This window comes from Biomphalaria glabrata, chromosome 6 (genome assembly GCF_947242115.1).
Source record: "Biomphalaria glabrata chromosome 6, xgBioGlab47.1, whole genome shotgun sequence".
Taxonomy (NCBI): Eukaryota; Metazoa; Mollusca; class Gastropoda; family Planorbidae; genus Biomphalaria; species Biomphalaria glabrata.
Genome location: NC_074716.1, coordinates 24242403 through 24263200, shown reverse-complemented (window position 1 = coordinate 24263200; position 20798 = coordinate 24242403). Strand labels below are relative to the sequence as shown.

General features: G+C 35.5%; 1 protein-coding gene across 1 annotated transcript; it reads left to right on the top strand.

Moving 5' to 3' along the window:
- Positions 1-80: 80 nt before the first annotated feature.
- Positions 81-19186, top strand: LOC106060552 (trafficking protein particle complex subunit 3-like). The gene is made up of 5 exons (XM_013218485.2): positions 81-269; positions 11985-12082; positions 16198-16297; positions 16402-16584; positions 17225-19186. Exons 1-5 carry the CDS (start codon positions 228-230, stop codon positions 17342-17344), a joined length of 543 nt encoding a protein of 180 aa, XP_013073939.1. The 5' UTR covers positions 81-227; the 3' UTR covers positions 17345-19186.
- Positions 19187-20798: the final 1612 nt, after the last annotated feature.

Sequence of the window (20798 nt, the reverse complement as noted above, 5' to 3'; positions counted from 1 at the left end):
TGCAAACTAATTTTAACAAACCAATAAGAAAACTAGTTACGGACTTCTAGTTTCGTTTTTTTCAACTTCCGCTACAAATAAACAATTCGTTCATAACATTATCGAAGAAAGGTATTTTAATACACAAATAGTCAAATACTAATCTAGATGATATAGATAGGGTAATAGATCTATACCTAGATAGAAGATAGATCTAGATTAACTTCTAAAGCTACAAATTAAAAGCGATGTCAAGACAAGCCAACAGAGCTGGAGACCCCCGTAAAGTTGTAAGAAATGTGCATTATAATTATTATAATATTTTTTTTTCTAGGCAATCTTGAATCTTATCTACTGAGTAACTGTTTTTTTCACTGTTACTACAATTCAATAGTTCTAGATATCTAGATCTAGAAACTACTCTTTTTTTTTTAATTGTTTACAATTACTTCAATTAGTAATGAATTACAGTCAGACTGTGTGTGAGCTAGAGACAAGGTTGAAGATAAACTACGGGTATAGCCTAACCGAGGCTAACCTGAGTCTGAGACTAACTGAGTAACTCCCTAATTAGCCCTAATAGTTAATAGATTATACTAATTATAGAAGTAAACTAAGAAGTAAACTGTAAGGGATAGTCTAGAGTCTAGCTAGATTTTAGAAGATCTAAATTCTAAATCTAGATATTTAAAATATTTTTTAAAATAATACTAGATCTATCTAATCACTAATACATTCATGATTATTATTAGATCTAGGTCTTATACTTATATTATATTCATTAGGACTGGCCTTTCACCCCTTTGACTTTGGCCTTGTAACTTGTTTTTGCCACACACCCCCTTACTTAGCTTACTTCTAAGTCTAAAGACGTTTTTAAAAATAGTTTAGTCTGTCTTATTGTCTTACAATTTATTTTAATATCTAGAATAGATCTAGTTGATAATCAAGATCTAGAGCTAATACATATTATTATGACTTATTAAGACGTAATCATCTTCTTTTTTGAAGTAAAGTCTGTATTATATAAAAGATAAGATAAGAAATACTTTTATATATAATAGATATATATATCTAGGCAATATCCGCATTGAGCGTCGGTATTTACACTCCTGGCCATTTTTCTGCGTTGTCAAGGAGCAGGATCAAGACCAAAAGCATTATCAAAAGGGGGAATAACCTAGTTGTTTTTTAAATACCGACTTTAATCACGGATAGGAAGAGAGAGAAAATAAACTAATAGAAATAATAGAGCTCACACACCTATATAAAATACCGACCGTAAATACGGATAGCTATGTAGATTGAATAAACAACTAAGAATCTAAACTATTACTAGCAGTAGTTTTGAATAGGGGGAGGAGAGAATAGTATATTATTATATAATTAATAAATATATTCTTATTAATTACATCTAAATTACAATAATTTCAGAAAAAATAGTGGATCTAGATGTGGCATTTGTATTTGATATAGACTAGGTCTAGGTGCAGAATTTTTGGATTAAAATTTAATGTGCTGTCAACATGTAATATTTCTAAGTTAAAGTTGAGATTAATATTGAATTTAAATAGCTGTACGCATACCGGGACGTCTATCTAGTCAAATGTTAATAAAGTCAACATTAAATTATAAGTAAAATAATTACATACCGGTATAGTAGGTAGTGGATCTAGATGAGGAAAAACATTATTTTAGACAGATGTAAGAGAGCAGTATTTGATATAGACTGACTAGGTAATAGGTTTAGATTATGTGTGTGTGTTAATGTGTGTGTGATAAGAACTGAATTTAAATACACCTTCATCTTGGTCTATATAGAGATTAATGATTAAATTTTAAATAGATATATTTAGTAATATTTTGATTACCATTTAAATAAAATAATGTTGAGATCGATATTGTATTTAAATAAATCTAGGACTACTGCAACATTTCTTAATATGTCTGTCTAGAATAATGTTGAAATAAGTAAAATACGACATTATATTTTTATTTCACCTATGGTGCTGTCAACATTTACTTAAAATGGACATTATTATTGTGATCATATTTCTTTTATACTTCGGGTCTATTAAAATCTCACTAGACAATATTTAGCATCGTTTTTTTCTTTCAACACTGGATGAGTGGATCCCTGTTTTTTGTAGCAAAGGTTTTGGCCTTGTAAGGGCCCCAACTGGTCCAGCTCATACTAACCACATGGGCCCCATTTGGGGGAGGAACATTGGCCCAAACAGGCGCCTATAGTCTGGGCTCAGTCAGGGGGCCCAGAAAATCCCCTTGTGAAACCCTTGTGAAGCCTGTAAGGAGAAGGACTTGTGGGCCCCAACAGGGCCAAAGATAATTGGCCCTTTGGGGGCAATTAATGAAAGCCCAAACATGGCCCTTAAGGATCGAGTCTAGGCACAATGAAGGGGCCCAGATAGAAACCCTAATGGGGCTATTATGGGGCAAATGTTAAGGGTATAAAAGGGCTAACCACATGGGCCCCATTTGGGGATGAACATTGCCCCAAATGAGGGCCTTAAGGGCTGAGTCTGGTCTCAGTTTGGGGGCTAAGATAAAGCCCTGATGGAACCCTCATGGAGTCAGTGTGGGGATAACATTTAGGGGCCTGAAAGGGCTAAACACATGGGCCCCATTTGGGAGGCGAACATTAGCCCAAATGGGAATCCTTAGGGCTGAGTCTAGGCTCAGTTTGGGGGCCCAGAGAAGCCCTGATGGAACCTTCTTAGAGCTAGTGTAGGGCTCACATTGAGGGGCCTGAAAGGGCTAAACACATGGCCCCATTTTGGAGGTGAACATTAGACCAAATGGGGGCCCTTATGGCTGAGTCTGGTCTCAATTCAGGTGCCCAGATGAAGCCCTATTGGAACACTCCAAGAGCCATTGGGGGGCAAACACTGAGGGGCCTGAAAGGGCTATACACATTGGCCTCATTTGGGGGATGAAGGTTGGCCCAAACGGGCGCAATCAGGGGGCCCAGATGAAGCCCCAATGGAAACCTAATTGGGCTAGTATAGGGCAAACGTTGATGGGCCTGTAAGGGCTAACCACATGGGCCCCACTTGGGGGATGAACATTGGCCCAAATGGGCGTCCTTAGGGCTGAGTCTGGGATCAGTTATGGGGTCCAGATGAAACCCTATTGGAACCCTCATAGAGCCATTGTGGGGCAAACACTGATGGGGGTAAAAGGGCTATACACATGGGCCTCATTTGGGGGATGAACGTTGGCCCAAACTGGCGCAATCAGGGGGCCCTGATGAAGCCCTGATGGAAACCTAATGAGGCTAGTATAGGACAAACGTTGACGGGCCTGTAAGGACTAACCACGTGGGCACCATTTGGAGGTTGAACATTGGCCCAAACGGGCGCCCTTAGGGCTGAATCTGGACTCAGTCAGGGGGCCCAGAAAATCCCCTTATGAAACCCATTTGGGGCCCATCTGGGGAATGAACATTAGTCCAAATGGGGGCCCTTAGGGATAAGTCTGGGCTCAGTTACGGGCCCAGATGAAGCCCTGATAGAATCCTCATCGGGGCCTTAAGGGATAAGTCTGGGCTCAGTTAGGGGGCCCAGTAAATCCCCTTATGAAACCTGTATGGGGCCAGTAAAGGAAAGTACTTGGCCCTTTGGGGGCAATTAATGAAAGCTCAAACAGGGACCTTAAGGATCAGGGGGCCTAGATGAAGCCCTGAATGATCCCTCTTGGGGCTAGTATGGGGCAAACAATAAGGGGCCTGTAAGGGCTAAACACATGGGCCCCATTTGGGGGATGAACATTGGTCCAAATGGACGCCCTTCGGGCTGTGCCTGGGCTAAGTTAGAAGGCCCAGGTGAAGCCTTGAGGGAACCCTCATGGGGCCAGTGTGGGTCAAACATTGAGTGGTCTGAAGAGTTAATCAAATGGGCCCCATTTAGAGGATGAATGGGTGAGTCTGTGCTCAATTAGGGGGCCCAGATAACACCCTGCTGAAACCCACAAGGGGCCAGTGATGAGTGTAAACATTGAGTGGCCTGAAAGGGCTAAACACGGGCCTTTTTGGGGGATGAATGGGGGCCATTAGGGAAGAGACTGTCTTTAATCGGAGGGCCCAGATAAAACCCTGATGAAACCTACGTGGGGCCAGTGATGGGGGCAAAGAGATGGGCTTATTTGGAGGATGAATGGGGGCTCTTAGGGTGAGTCTGTGCTCAATTAAGGGGCCCAGATAAAACCCTGATGAAACCCACATGGGGCCAGTGATGGGTGCAAACATATGGGCACCTTTTGGAGGATGAATGAGGGCTAGTTAGGAATGAGTCTGTGTTCAATTAGGGGACCCAGATAAAGCCCTGATAAAACCCACGTGGGACCAGGGATGAGGGCAAACATTGAGAGGTGAGTTTGTGCTCAATAAGGGACCAGATGAAGCTATAGTGAAGGTTAGTAAGAGTCAAACCTTGGAGGAGGACTAAAGAAGATGAATGGGAGCCCTTAGGGTGAGTCTGTGTTCAGTCAGGGGTCCCAGATAACACCCTGATGAAACCCACATAAGGCCAGTGATGGAGGCAGACATTGAGGGACCTGAAAGGGCTAAATACACGGGCTCTAGAAAGCTAGTTCCACAATTCAGGAACATTACGCACGAGTGCAAATAGTTAAATTCCTCACATTAAGTACAACTGTACATTTGTGGTGAAATGTTGTAATATGAAAAGACAATAGCAAATTTAAAAAAAAATCGTTAAATTGGTTTCAGAAATTGCTAACTCTAGTAATTCCTCAATTTAGAATGTGAAAAAAAAAGGAAAAGTGAATGTATAATACAGTATAAATATGAATTAAAAGACATTATACAGTTAACTAGCGTATTTTTCTAAGTTGTAAGTATACACACACACACACACATATACATATATATATATATATATATATATATATATATATATATATATATATATATATATATATATATATATATATATATATATATATATATATATATGCGGCCCCCCATTGCCAAAATTTTGTTAATGCGGCCCTCGATACAAAAAGGTTGCCCACCCCTGATTTACACTTTCGGAAATATTTACGGGCCCTAAATATGAGAGCGTGTATGTGTCGGGGGCGGCTTCCCGACAAAATAGCGGGAGCAAAATAGCGCCGCCAAAAAAATGGCGTGAAAAAAATCTCTTAAATTTAACATATGCACAAATTATGCAAGAATTATAATAAGCTGCTGATTTTTTGTGATGGAAAATAAATGTTAAAGTACTCTCTTTCTCTGCAAATATGGCATACTTTTAGAAATACTAATGCTGAAGAAGATAGAGACCACAACAAAAATGCTATTCAGGACCTTCACTTAAATAAGTCCGGTACTTTTATACACATTAAGTATGCCCTACTTTGTCGGGAAATTATGTCGGCGCTATTTTGTCCGCGTTTGTTTTTTGTCGGCGCTATTTGTCGGTTCAGCGTCGGGGGCGCATTATAAAGCGGTTTTTTTTTCAAATTCTGTCAAAAGACTATGTGGGAGGAATAACGCTGCGCGGGTAAAAAAGAAATGGGGACCTAGAGAGCGAAAGAACGAGAGCTCAGAGAATGGGCCGTGACATTGCAGTGTAAGTCACATTCATTCTCGGGCTCAAAAAGTATGTTAGGTTGATCGTTAAAGCATGCATGGCCCGTTTATTAAAAAGTGCAAAGTAAATTATGCGACTTGCTCAATCGGACCTGGACGTAAGGGAAATTACCAAAGGCCTGGAAAGTGGCCACGATAGTCCACGATAGGAAAGGCGGCCGACCGACCTGACAGCTATAGACCAATATCCCTAACATCGTTTGTAGGGAAAATAGCTGAAAGAGTGATAAACAGAAGGCTCATGTGGTACTTGGAAGAAAGCAAAATCATCGCACCTGAACAGGGCGGGTTCAGGCAACATAAAAGTGAAAATGATCAAGCGATGGTGTTTATGCAGTCAGTAGCTGACGGTTTCCAGAGAGGTACGGTAAGACGCAAGGGCGAATTGACACTGTCAGTATTTTTAGATCTTAAGCCTATGACAGAGTTTGGAGACAAGGATTATTGCTAAAATGAATGAACCTCGGAGTATGCTCAAATATGTATCGGTGACTAAAAAACTTCCTAACAGACAGGACAGTCCAGTCGCGCTACGGATCTAGCGTGTCTCGCGAAAGAATACTTGAGCAAGGTTTACCGCAGGGCTCATCATTATCATGTACGCTTTTCTTAGTCTATATAAACGATCCTACAGAACGATTGAAATGTTGATCTCTGCTCTTCGCTGACGACCTGCTCATCTGGCAGACCGGGATATCCGCTGCAGCTCTCACGGCGGAAATCCAACGTGACCTCGTCACGATTTCGTTCTTTACCCGTATGTGGAAAATGGAAATAAATTGTACTAAAAAACCCCAGTTCAGACCCTATTCACATTGGGAAAAGACATCCACCAAGCAGCCATAAATCTAAAAATTGATGGGACCACGCTTGAATCGGACCCACGGCCCTGGATCCTAAGCTGGTTATGCCTGATCATTTGTAAGAAGTACGACAAAAAGCCTTAGAAAGATTGAACGTCAGAAAGCTAATGGCGCGGTAAGGTCGCAAACGTCTCTAGTGGGCTTAGACTTTAAAAAAAAGGATGTCTTCGCCCCACCCCACCCCACCCAATCGGCTAACAGGGGAACGACATAATATAAAGATCGGTGTTTTAATGGCACCCTTTTGGACCAACATTAATCCCTAAATGGGTCACATGTGTTTAGCCCTTTCAGACCCCTCAATGTTCGCCCCTCTTACTGTCCTCACCGGTTTTATCAGGGCTTCATTGGGCCCCCTAACTGAGCACAGACTCACCATTTAGGACCCCTGTTGTTTGGGCCAATTTTCATCCTCCAAATGGAGCCCATGAGTTATAGCAATTTTAGGCTTCTCAATGTTTGCCCCCTTACTGTCCCTAAAAGGGTTTCATCTGGGCCCCCTGAGCCCAAGCTCACTCCTAAGGGCCTGCTTGGGTCAACGTATGCCTTCGATTAGGGCCATTGTGTTTAGCCCTTTGAGGCCCCTTGAAGTTTGCTCCTTACTGGCCTCCACTAGGGCTCCATCTGGGCCCCATGATAGTGCCCACAATCGCCCTTTAAGGACCCCCATTTGAACAACGATGATCCCCAAAATGGGGGCCATGTTTTTAGCCCTCACAGGCCCCTCAATGTTCGACGCTCTTACTTGGTTTTATCTGAAATTCATCCGACCCCCCTATCTGAGCCAAGGCTCACCTTTCAGGGCACCCTTTTAAGCCAACATTAATCGCTAAATGGGTCCCATGTGTTTAGCCCTCAATGTTCGCCCCTCTTACTGGCCCCGCATGGGTTTTATCCTGAATTCATCTGGGACCCTATATGAGCCCAAACTCACCCTTAAGGACCCCTATTGTTTGGGCCAATTTTCATCCCCCAAATAGAGCCCATGAGTTAAAGCTCTTTCAGCTTTCTCAATCTGTGCCATTATCTGAGCCCAAACTCACCCCTAAGGGCACCTGTTTGGGTCAATGTTCGTTCCCCAGATGGGGCCCATAAATTAAGCACTTTCAGGCCCCTCAATAATCACCCCTCTTACTGACCCCACATGGGTTTCATCAGTGCCCCTTAATTGAGCCCATGCTAACCCCTAACAGCAGAATGGGGCACATGTGTTTAGCCATGTCAGACATCTCCAAGTTTGCTCCTTAAATACAGTAGTGGACATAGATCAATACAAAAATGTATAGATCTATCTTATAGTACCGGTATTTGATATAGACTAGGTTTAGATTTGTGTGCGTGTGTGTGTTTGTGTGAAAGAAAAAAAACAATTTAAATACCATCTAGATCTATATAGACTAATGATTACATTTTAAATAGATCTATTTAGTAATATTTTGATTACGATTTAAATTAAATAAAGTTGAGATCTAAATTGGCCTACTAGCATATAAGTCTTATCTACATCTATCTGAAACTATTGATTTTTGTACCAGTAACTGTTGGCGCAAGTCTTCTATACTGTACTCTTGTCAAAAAAAAAAATCCAATTTTAATAATAAACATACCAGTACCAGTGTACCATACACACGTTTACGTGCTAATGAAATAATGCATTAACATATAACAGAAATAAGAAAAACAAAACACAAAGACAGATCCATAACATTTTATTAAATAAAAGACTTATTAATTCTTAGTATAGACAAAAAAATCATTACAAAAAAAAAAGTTAGATCTAGAAATAATCTACATTTGTTCTATAATTTGCACTAGATCTAGTAAATGTATGAGTTGTTTAAATAAAATAGATCTACATTTTCAAACGCTATCGAACTTTTTCAGAACTATATTTTATAGTTGGCAACAAAAATGAACTCATTTTATTTTATTTTTTTCTTTGAGTGGTATATATCTAATTTATCGGTAACCAACCAAGCCAATCTGGCAAAAAATGCAGTTTGTAAATATTGACGCTCATTGCGGAAATTGCCTATATCTATATATTCTATAGATCTATATTACAAATTATTCATATATTATATATTGATTCATCTTAAAATTAAGTACCTAATAGAACCCAAAGTCAGATATAAACAGATATATGTATAGAGTGAATACATAAAAATGAATGTAATTTCATTGGTCTGAATGGATAACAATAAAATCTTATGTCATACATTAAATTTAAAAAGTGGAACTCATATACTTATTTATATATTATATCTAGACTGGAAATCAGAAACAAATTTTTATCCCCTATTGATCGATTCACAGACCTATACATTATATAGATTTTTATGTTCGTAACTCTTTTTTAAGCTGCAAGGGAAGTCGCCCTTTTCTTAGAAAATTAATGATTTTTACTTTTTAAAGTTTAGAAATAATGCAAAATCACTTCTCGTATTTTCTTTAGAATGGGCTATTAATAACAGAACTATATAGATCTATTCACGCAAATATACTAAACAAAACCATTTCCTGTTAGTTTCCATTGAGATAATGTTTTTAGTTTCCATTGAGATAATGTTTAAAAAATCCTACATCGAAATAATTCATGCCTGTTGATTTTAATCATCTTATGTAAATTTAAATAGATTGATTATCTAGATCTTTCTAGATTATGTATCTAAAAATTGCAAAATAATAATTATGAGACCAAAGACTTATATATATTATATCTAGACTGGACATGGAGATCTTTTAACACTGCAAAAAATGACGTGAAAACAAATGGATTAGGTCCATTAAAAGGAGAAGATAACTTAATGAAACTAAAGCAAACAAATAATAAATTTTATACTTTGCATTGATAGCTTTCCGAGTCCCAGAAGACATTTTAGACATGTTAATTAATTTTAAACGAAGTCAAAAACATAGGAGATAAATATATACAAAAAAAAGGAATCCAAAAACTATTAGCTAACATAAAATCAATATAAAAAGCATTTATTTTTTGGACCTGATGGTATTCCAGCTAGATTACTCAAAGAACTAAGCATCAAGCTAACATTGTGTTCAAAATCAATTTCAAGCTTCATTTAATCAAGGTAGAGGACAGAGTTACTGGAAAGAGACTAATGACACAATCTCTCTATATAATTCTCTACATGGCTCAAGAGTTTTTGGCAAGGAGTAAAGGAAAGATCACTCTTTTGTTTCTGCAAGTCGGACTAGAGTTACCCTACGAAAAAAAAGGAGTAGTATTCACCCATCACAAAATAGCAGCATTTAAACAGACAAGAAAGTGTTTGTTAGTCTCTACTAGCCTACTATTACATGATCTATGTAGGAATATAACCATTGTGACCAAGAAGTCATGGAAAGATCACTCTTTTTTATTTGTACCCCGTGTAGTTTTAGTGGGGAAAAAAAGGGAGGGGGGGGGGAGAACAAGTAATATACTCTGTATTCACCCGTGACTAAATAGCAGGGCCGAACTCAACCATTCTGGGGCCGTATGCGAAACGGCTTTCGCGGTGCCAAGTTTGGGTAGGGGTATGTATAAGGGAAATTTAAGAGTTTGTATTAGAAAATAGATTCATCTTTGCATTTTTTTCATTCTTTACTACTTACAGAACTACTTTACCAGCCTTGCGTTGAGCGAAGTCATACAGTATATCATAAAATTCTATTTCCTACATAGATCATGTAATAGTAGGCTAGTAGAGACTAACAAACACTTTCTTGTCTGTTTAAATGCTGCTTTATTCAAGTTAGATCGTCCATATATATAGGCCTAAAAGGAATTCAATTATCCCCCCTATCTGTTAATTAGCACATTCTTTCAACATGCCAGCAATGTGGGTTACTGGGTTACAATAACAGGACGGGGCTGACAAGACAATAACATTTACTATCACAATCATGCACAATAGCAAGAATTACCAATCTATCTACGAGAATTGTTGACCTTAAGTAATTCTTCATTAGTTTGAGGCGCAGGAGCTTCTTTCACCACATTCCACAATAACTGGTATTACATAATGCCATTTTTTTTTTCTTTCATTGCGCGTAGGATTGGCGTTTTCCATTTTGAATGACACCCCAAAATGACAATGTTTTGTCTATATTATATATTTAATGAGATTTGTTTAAGTTTTCAAAAGATTTGTAATAATTTTAGGAGATTTCCATGACTTTTTCGTATATTTTGCAATTTCAGGAGATTTCAAGGAGCTCCTGGTAAATCAGGAGGCTGGGGGAATTCTGTTATAATTTATAAAATGGTTTAATTTAATAATTTACACCTACAATTAGTGTGGGTCCTTTGAAAGTGGGGGACTCACTGCGGTCACATAGGTTGCATTGGCCTAAGGCCGGCCCTGCAAAATAACGGTGTATGCTATGCCGAGGGTCGACTAGTCCTATTTAAAAGAGAAAATAAATCTGATCCAAGAATCTACTTACTAGATGACTCACCAGCATCATATGTAAAATACTAGAACACATAATACTTAGCAACATAATAAACTACTTAGATAAACATTTAATAATGTCCTTATTCCATACCAACATGGCTTTAGGACATTTAGGTACGTGAAACCCAGTTAATAGGTTTAATTGATGCCTTTTCAAAGGGCTAAAATAAGAATGAGCAAATAGAGATGCCATTTTATTAGATTTCTCAACAGCATTCCATGAAGTTTTGTTTTGTAAAATGTTCTCATGTTTCGGATGTTCCTTCAGATTTTGAAGATAATTACATCCTAGCCCAAACTAATGGCAGGAACACTATTAGCAGATGAATGCATAATATATATAGTGGGTCAGACTGGGCAGACCAAGAAAGTAGTGTGAGAGTGAGTTGTACGCTGTGTAAAGTAATTAATACTGATTCACTACACTTCCTTTTTCTATAGATCTAAAAAAAATTAGCTCTTAGTGTAATCTAGATTCTATATATATATCTAGAGATCTGATTAGATTTTTAAATATACATTATAGCAAATATTAGATAAATTTTGATATAGAAAAATAGATCTAGATCTATAATATGTAGCCTACCAATGGTTTTTAGTAGCGTAGGCCTACAAAGTAGCAATACATCTATAGAACAATAAAAACAACACAAGTTTATGAAATTTTACCAGATGAATTACAGAAATAGCTATCAAATTGAAATGTAGACATAGATAAGCAAACATGATATTAACTTATTATTAGTCCATTATTATGTAGTTTAGTACAATTTCTAGTACTATATGATATATACAGTATCTTTCCAAATTCTGTGAGAAACATTAAATAGGTTGCCTGAATCAGCCATGAAAACTGTACATATATATATCATTGTTGCAAAAAAAAAACAAAAAAAAAAAAAACTTTTAAATAAATAAAAGACTATCAGTATAATTTTTTATTTTGTTTTGTAGATGTACAACAGAGACCAGTTTGGTAATTTGCAGTATTTTGTGTGTGTAAATATTACTGTTTATTTGTTATGTATCTTTTTATGAATGTCTTTTCAGAATGGTGAACTGTTTACATTGACCTATGGAGCTCTTGTGGCTCAGCTGATCAAAGATTATGAAAATGATGAGCAAGTCAACAAACAACTGGATAAAATGTAACTACTTTAATATTACTCTCTTTTATGTGATCAAAGCAAACTCCCTAAACAAACTGAAGCATGCTGGTACTACTGATTTTTAATCAAAATTGTATGTGCTTTATGGTGCAAAAAAAAAGAAAAGAAAGGGTGTAATTATAGAACTCTAATTTGTAATTCCCTTTTATCCAGTGCTTAGCTTTTAAGGAAGGGTCAAGTTAAAAAAGTTTTGTTTTTTTGTATTGTATTGGTTACTAAATACCTCGACTGTAATTAGTAACTAGCTACTGTTGGGCTGGGTTTGTGTATATACAAAATAAAAATTTGTCTTAAGAATGATACATAATTGTTAGTTTTGGATGTACCATCGGAATCAAAGATTATTATATCCTAGCCAAAACCTCTTGCATGATAGTGGGGGTGGCAGTAGGCAGGGTCCTAACCTGGGATCATCAATATAAACTAGGGGTGCACCGGATAGTACTTTTTGATATCCGGCCGGAGCCGGATATGACTGGATAGTAAAATTTGATATTCGGCCGGGGCCGGAGCCGAATACCTAAGTGTCTTGTAAATAGCTTGTATTGCTGAGCATTTTACGAAACTGTTAAATAACATACCTATATTTGTTGGTATTATTTTTTTTCCTTTTATATACCTTATTGTTTTAAACTCTGTTACTGATTGATTTATTCAATCTTAACAGTATTTATAAACAAAAATTAATCTGTGTAGCATGTACGAGGCCACCAACCATAGAAGCTGTGTGTTGGAGGGTCAATGTAAAATATGTTAGTATATATTTAACTAGTTACTAATGTAAATCTCTCATCTGACTTGTATGGTGGTTGGATGTATGTGTTCAAGAATTTCTGACCAACAACTGGTCATCAGACTTGTAATTTTAAGTCCAAAGACTGCTTCTGGTTCTGGTTTCAAGGGCTTAATACTGATAGCTGTTAGTTAATAGTTGGAATCTGAAGCGTAGTAGGTCATATATTTATTAATCCATTTGCGGCAAACAATATTTTATTAACAGCAGGAACATCTATTATACCTACTCATAGCCTGAGCCTTAAATGTTGCGAAGCATAGATTTAATTGTAGTCTGTAGGCCTATTATTGGTATCTATGTTTAGATCTACTGTTATATAGATCTAAGAAAATCAGGAAAATCAACTATAGAAGAAAAAAAAAACGCATTCACACCAAAAAAAACATAATTAGACTCTGTGTTCGACTGATAGTAACAATCTGGTCAGATAGACGTAGTGAGCCTACACATGTAGTCCTAGTGTAGTGTGTATAGATGATGGTGTTGACCATCACGCGTTTTTGTTCTTGGGCATTCGCAATAGTGTTTAGTGTGCAGGCGAAAAAGGCATGGTCAGTCAAGCATATAGATAAATTATATCTGTACCTTAGTTACAGAGGTCAAGAGTTTCTTAATATTCCAGCATATTTTTTCTTTGTTTGCTAGATCTAATTGTGGTGTTTTAGATCAATTTATTTTCTGCGATGTTAAACTTTACTGTAAGGTTTTGCTTTATATATTAATTATAAAGTCAATAGATTAAAACAATGATATTAGTTTTCTTTCTTAAAGTTTTAATACAAGGGGAAAAAATACATACACACACACATGCACATATTTGTTTTATTTTATTGTGCAATGAACGTGTGTTCAGCGCCCTAAATGACATTTCTCTCCAAGTAAACAAACTTAGTTTCATCATCTAGTCACCTCTAGACAGTGTCAATGTTTCTCAACAATCTGCGTTAATCCATTCTGGCTTAAGAATGGTCAATGTCTATCAATACATTGTCATGTATTAAACAAATAAGAAGTTGAGCGTGTTGAGTCTCTTGAGCCCTCCCTTTAAAGATACCCCTGGTCAGTGTCTGTTTGGCTTGTAGTCCAGCCTCCTAATTGAGACTTTAAGTAAACAAACTTATTGTCCCTGCCAATAGTATAAAAGGTGTGGGTTGTGGTCCAGACCCTTGATTGACAACCTATCTCATAATAAACACACTCATACCAGAGTAACCGTATGGAGATTTGGCTTGTAGTCCCGCCCCTAATAAAAATTCTTTTCCAAGTAAACAAACTCAGTTCCCTCATAAGATGTGACCTCTAGAAAGTGTCAACACGTTGACATCTGGCTTAATGTGGTCAGCTGCCTATCTGTGAACTCAATTTTATGGACTAAACAAACAAAAGGAGGTGGGGTTGCTCATCTCTACCTCTGGAGATATACCCGCACATTGACAATCAGCTTGACATAGTTAAGAAATATTACATGGTTACTAGACCACTCAAAGGTCAAGACAAGCTTTTAAAGTGTGCCAGACATCGCTGCTACGTATGTAATACGAATTTATAATGTAAAGTCTAGGCCACCCCCCAATAACAAACCTAGTTCCCTCGTGTGACCTCTAGAGAGTGCTTACGTCCATCGTATCTGACTTGGGTTCACCTGTTAATCAATGAACTCAATGTGATGGGCTAAACAAATAAAAGGGGGAGGGAGATGTTCATCTAGAAATATACCTGGTCACCTTAGAGGTGTGGCTCTTGTAGTGGCTCTTGTAGTCCAGCCCCCCCCCCCCCCCCCCCAATAAAAATTAACTACTAAGTAAACAAACTCAGTTCCCTCGAAAGGTGTGACTACTAGAGAGTGTCAATACGCTGACATTAAACCTACGTCCATCGTATTTAACTTGTCTATAAATAAACTCAATGTGATGGACTAAACAAATAAAAGGGGGTGGGAGTTGTTCATCTCTACCTCTGGAGATATACCCACACAGCTAGACAGACGTCTGGTCAGCATGACGTAGTCAAGGAATGTAGCATTTTAACATGTTAACTAACTTACTCAAAGGTCAAGACAAATTGAAAAAAATGCCAGCCATTGCTGCTCTGTATGTAAAGCGCATTTATGATGTAAAGTATCATTTCTATTAAGACGCCTTGTATTTATAATAAACGTTGTTTCGTGTAAATTCATAATGTAATGGCTCTATTTTTAAGCACATTATTTTGTTTTTTAAATTAAAATATAAACATTAATACATTCTACAACAGACATTAACGGAACGAGGTCCACTTAACATGCCTTGTCTTTATAATAAACGATGTTTGGTGCATATTCATAATGGCTCTATTTTTAAGCACATTATTTTGTTTTCATATAAGCATTAATACATTCTATAACAGACAGTAATGGAACGAGGTCCACTTTATGCATATTAAATAGGTGTATTTTTTTACTATCCGGTAGTGATATCCGACCGGAGCCGAATAGCACCGAATAGTAAAAAATGCCAGATATTCGGCAGAAGCCGGAGCCGAAGGGACTATCCGGTGCACCCCTAATATAAACAGTCAAAGAGTGCTTACCTCACAACTTAACAGCCATATAATATACAATGATTTGATTATATAAATCATTCACTTCTCATCTTCTATATCTCTTCCATTCTCAGGGACAATTTTTATACTTATAATAATATAAATTGGTCTGAGTAGAATTTTATTGGTAATAATATTTTTATACAAAAATAAATGTATTAAAAAAGAAAAAACATAATAAGTACTTTTTTTAAAAAGCAAAGCTTATACAAAGTGTAATTGTATTAATTAGTTCGGATCAGTGATGTATTTAAATTTGTAATATATCTAGAATAACAGCAATAAATCTGTGTGATTAGAAATATTTTACCAATTATTTTTGTTTAGCGTTATTTTATGTTTTTAGCTTTCTCAATACACTATGATTCTTTCTATCACTTATCTGGACCAGTCGGGAAAATAGGAAGGGGGGGGGCGGGGGGTGAGAAAGAAAGGGAATTTTACAGTAATTGGTTTTTAAAAGCAATTACAAAAAAAAAAACAATAGAATTGTTCTGAATTTGAACTGATGGCTCACACCTCCTCAAGCTGACATTCTAACCATTCAACTGGTGAGCTGCTTCAGGGTACATTGTGGTTATGTGTTTTGTTTCCTAATTGATGTAACAATATGATAAATTTCAAAGTTTTAACAAATATTTTACATAAAATCCTTATTCTATGTTTTCTTTTAAATTATATTTTGATAACATTTTCTATTTGTTTCAATATAAATCAGGGGCTACAATATGGGAGTGAGACTGATTGAAGATTTTCTTGCAAGAGCCAACATGGGAAGATGTAATGATTTTAGAGAAACTGCTGATGTTATAGCCAAGGTATATATGGCAATACCATTTCTTACGTTTTCATTTACCAGCTCATTTTGTTTAACTCTCTCTTGTATAAAGTATTTGAATTGAAATGTTCACAATTAATTTAGGTTGCCTTTAAAATGTACCTTGGACTGACGCCTGTTGTGAGTAACTGGAGTGCAGCTGGAGATGAGTTCTCACTATTGTTAGAATCAAATCCTCTCACAGAGTTTGTGGAGCTGCCGTCTGGTCACAATAACCTCAATTATTCAAATTTGATGTGTGGTGTATTAAGAGGAGCTTTGGAAATGGTGAGAAAATTACCTTACAATTGTCTGGATGTGGATAGTTTAAATAAACTTAGCATCAAAAAATACATTTAAGAATTAATTTGAAAATTGAAACATATATTTCGCTCATAATTCTATTTGTTTATATTTCAATTTCTTTCTTTGTTTTCTCTTAAGTGCATAAATTATTTCTGCCACATTTGTGATAAAAATTGACCTCATCTCATTTTCTGTGTACATGATTGGGCTTTGGAGTTAAAATCTTCACCTTGAAAAGTCAATTACAATGAGAGTGTTAGTAGTTTAGGCTGACTCTTCTTAGTTCACTTTCTTTTTGCTTTACTGCTAGCTGTTCTCTTTGCTTCGTAGCCAAAAACTCCAACAATAACAGCCTAACACAAAGAGGATGAATTTTGAGTGAATATTTATCCAGCTTAGAAGAGAATAGGTTTTATATAAATCAAATAATTTTAGGCGTGCTCTACAAAATTATGCAATATTCCAAATTCATGTGGTGCATAAAAAAAAAGAAAAAAGAACTATATTTGTCATCTAGTATCAATCCAATCTTTTGTATTTCCATAATGTTACTAACTGCATACTGAAACATACCACAAGCAAATCATGTTATTATTAAGTCAACATTGGCATGACCTTTCAGGTTCAAATGGATGTTGATGTCAGATTTGTACAAGACACGCTGAAAGGGGACAACATCACAGAAATTAGGCTGAAGTTTAATAAAAGACTTGAGGATGCAGTTCCTGTTGGAGAGGATTAGTGCGTTTAATTTTAATTTCAACAAAACACACTTTGACACATTAGTAAGAGGCATAGAGGCATGGCACATTGGTATGAATGGTTAATTGTGCTGTTCAATCATGAAGAATGTATTTGTTTTATTTATTTTTTATATAGTTTCAAGTTTGATGAAGTAAACAAAATATATCTTCTTGTTTCTAAAAATGTGGAACAAATGAAACATAAGTAAAAATGTCAATAATTATTTTGAGTTTCTTTTTTTTTTTTTTTTTTTTTTTTTTTTTTTTTTTTTTTAAAATATGTGTTCTCTATTTATAGTCATATGTTTTTAGTCTATGTCATTGATTGAGTTAAAGGTCAAATGGAGACTTATTTTCTCAGGAATTGAGGGAATTTCTAAGTTCATTTATGTTAAAAAAATCAATATATTCCTTCAAAAATGGTGAATTCTGTTTGTAAGTGCCAAAAACCAATGAAACATTAAGGTCTGGAATAGTTTGTTAACCTAATAGATGTATCAATTTGTACATGAAGTGAAGATGACTGCATAACGTTTGTTTAAGGGGGGATGGGACAAAAGATTATATCCTTTTTTTTTTCTGAAAACTACTTATAGTTTCTTTTTAGCATTAAATCTTAAATTCTACATGGCTGTGTATTTTCCCTTTTCCTTATTGAAATATTTCATTGTCCAGCTGATAACTTAAATAAACCATCTGCATCATTGTAAATAAATATATGTGAAGCATAAATCTACATTCCTTATTTTGGTCATCGATTTAACTGTTTAGATTAGATCTAAACCTAACTAAAACATACTCAAAATACAAATAAATTTCATTTTTGTTTTTTTATACACAAATACAGTACATACTTTTAAACTCAGTAGATTTTAATTTGTCTTTGCTTTAAAAAAATGTTTAGTAACAGTATCAACATTTTAAAAAAATACTGTTACTACACATTTTTTTTATGTTCAGAAAAGTTACAGTCTGTTTGACAATCCCAGATGAATTTTTAATTGTTAGACAGCCTTATTTTTGTTTCTAATTGTTGTTTTTTTATGTTAATTTCCTTATGATTGGATTACTTTGTTCTGTTGATTGGATCATTTGTTCTTTATACTTTAATGTTGTGTCTACATTCAGTTTTAAAGTGTTTATAATGCATTTCTATAGTTTTAATCAGGGCTTTTTTTGTGACGTTCCGCACCGGTATGGCGTACTGGCACCTTTTTTGAAAAAATTATTACTTTTCTTGTATTTTAACGTATATTATTAATTTTTAGTGCTTAAAAGTTAGGCAATCAACTACTGAGTACCGGGACCTAATCACTGAGTACAGCACCTATTTTTTTTTACAAAAAAAGCACTGGTTGTAATCATGTACAATTTTTATAGAAATTAAATCAGTAAATGTCAATGTGAGACTTGCTGTTTTGGTACTTGAAAAATAATGTATAAAACATCCAGCTTCAGTCATCTTCATTCACCTTACTTTACACTTCTTTTAAGTGTTAGTTTTTCCATCAACTATTTTCATATTTGCATTATAGAAAACTAAATAGTCTAATCTGTGTACAATAGAATTCTTTTGGCTTTACTTAAGATTTAGGTTTGTAAATTTCTTTTTGTTTTTTTTTTATGACGATTTTTGCTAATTTTGTTTCTCTTTCAATTTACTGTTATATTCTTTTCTTTTGCAATTTGAATAAATGTGTCTGTGAGTTTTTTATCTGGATTTACATATATAAATTATTGCATTAATCAGAAGGTTGTTTGCTAGTAGACATTGTTTGTTGTTTTACATGAAGCAAAATGTCATTACTTTAAAAATAAAAAATTGCTTCATTAAAAAAAAATGACAATAATTGTTTACCTATTATATTTTGTTTTTATAATTGAATATTAATGTACAAGTAAGCACAATTTTTGGGCATATTTTTAACTCCCATCACTAATTGAAAAGTAACAATACAACTTAAAAGTTCATCCATTATACAAGTGTTGCCTTTTTTTCTTCTAATACCATTATGATTTAATCTCTACATCAGCTGCGCCATGTATTCCTGGGACGTCCCCTCTGCCTCTTTTTTTTTGGGTTCCAGGTTAGGGCATGCTTTGTTATGTTGGATGCAGGTTTGCGAAGGATTTGACCTATCCATCTCCAGCGCTTCTGAAGGATATTTACTTCAATGGGCTTAGTTCTTTGCCACAGTCTCATTTGAGATCTTGTCTGGTCAGTGGATCAGAAAAATCTTCCTTGGGCAGGTATTGATGAATACCTGGAATTTTTCATGGAGGTGATGGTGGTTCTCCAGGTCTCTGCTCCATAAAGTAGTATTGGCTTAACAATGGTGTTAAAAAGCCTGATCGTGGTTGTGATGCTTATTTCCCTAGATCCCCAAGTGTTGTTCAGCTGATGGAAGGCTGCTTGAAATTTACCAATATGGGTGCTGACATCTGCTTATATTCCTCTATGATTGTCTTAAGTTGTCTAGGATACTGCCTTCAGGATAGAAGACTCAAAAGTAAAGTAGCAATTATACATAAAACACTGAACCATAATCTTTAAATACAAAAACAAAATCTAATAAAATACTCAGAAAGACAATGATAAAGGCACATTCCTCGCTCCATATCCTTGGACAAATTTGTACAAATGCTCCTTCCCTAGTGCTATTAGAACATGCGTTGCCTGAGCTAGCCATGAAAACCAATGACTTGGCAGAATTTAAGTCATTGGTTAACATGCATGACTAGATGCATGATGCATAGGATGTAATCATCTTCTTTTTTGAAGTAACATCTATATGTTATAAGATAAGATAAGAGTTAATATAAAAAGTTTTTATATGAGCCACACTGAATATGCTAGCTAACATAAAAGGAAAGAAGAACCAATTTAAAACAGAAAGCAACAAAAATAAAAACTATAAAGCTTTACATATCATTTTAAGTGACATTAACAAACAAATCTATAACTTGAATTATTTATCAATCATTTTTTGAAATGACTAATACAAAATGGGAATGAGCTTATATAAAATGTACAAACAACTTAACACGCCTATTTAAAAAAACAACAACCATCTTTTACACACTCACACAATATGAAATAAGGCATCATCAAGTGCAAAGATTTATTACCACTATCTTTCAAGGCTAGAAGGACAGCTACAAACTTTCAATCCATATGCTAAAGTTGATGGGACTTGTGAAATTAAATGAGATATAGTGTGTATTTTTAATTGAAGATTGAAAACATGTATATTTAATATACTTAAAATATTTTTTTTTAAATAGGGCAGGGTATGAACATGGGACTATCAAGATGACTGAATGACATACTGTAAGACCAGGAAGCCATGGGTTTGTAGGATTTGGAGTACAAAAAGCATAATTTTAACAACTAATAATGGTGTGTATCCTTGTTATTCTAACTTGTAAAATGTATAACTATGAATTAAATTT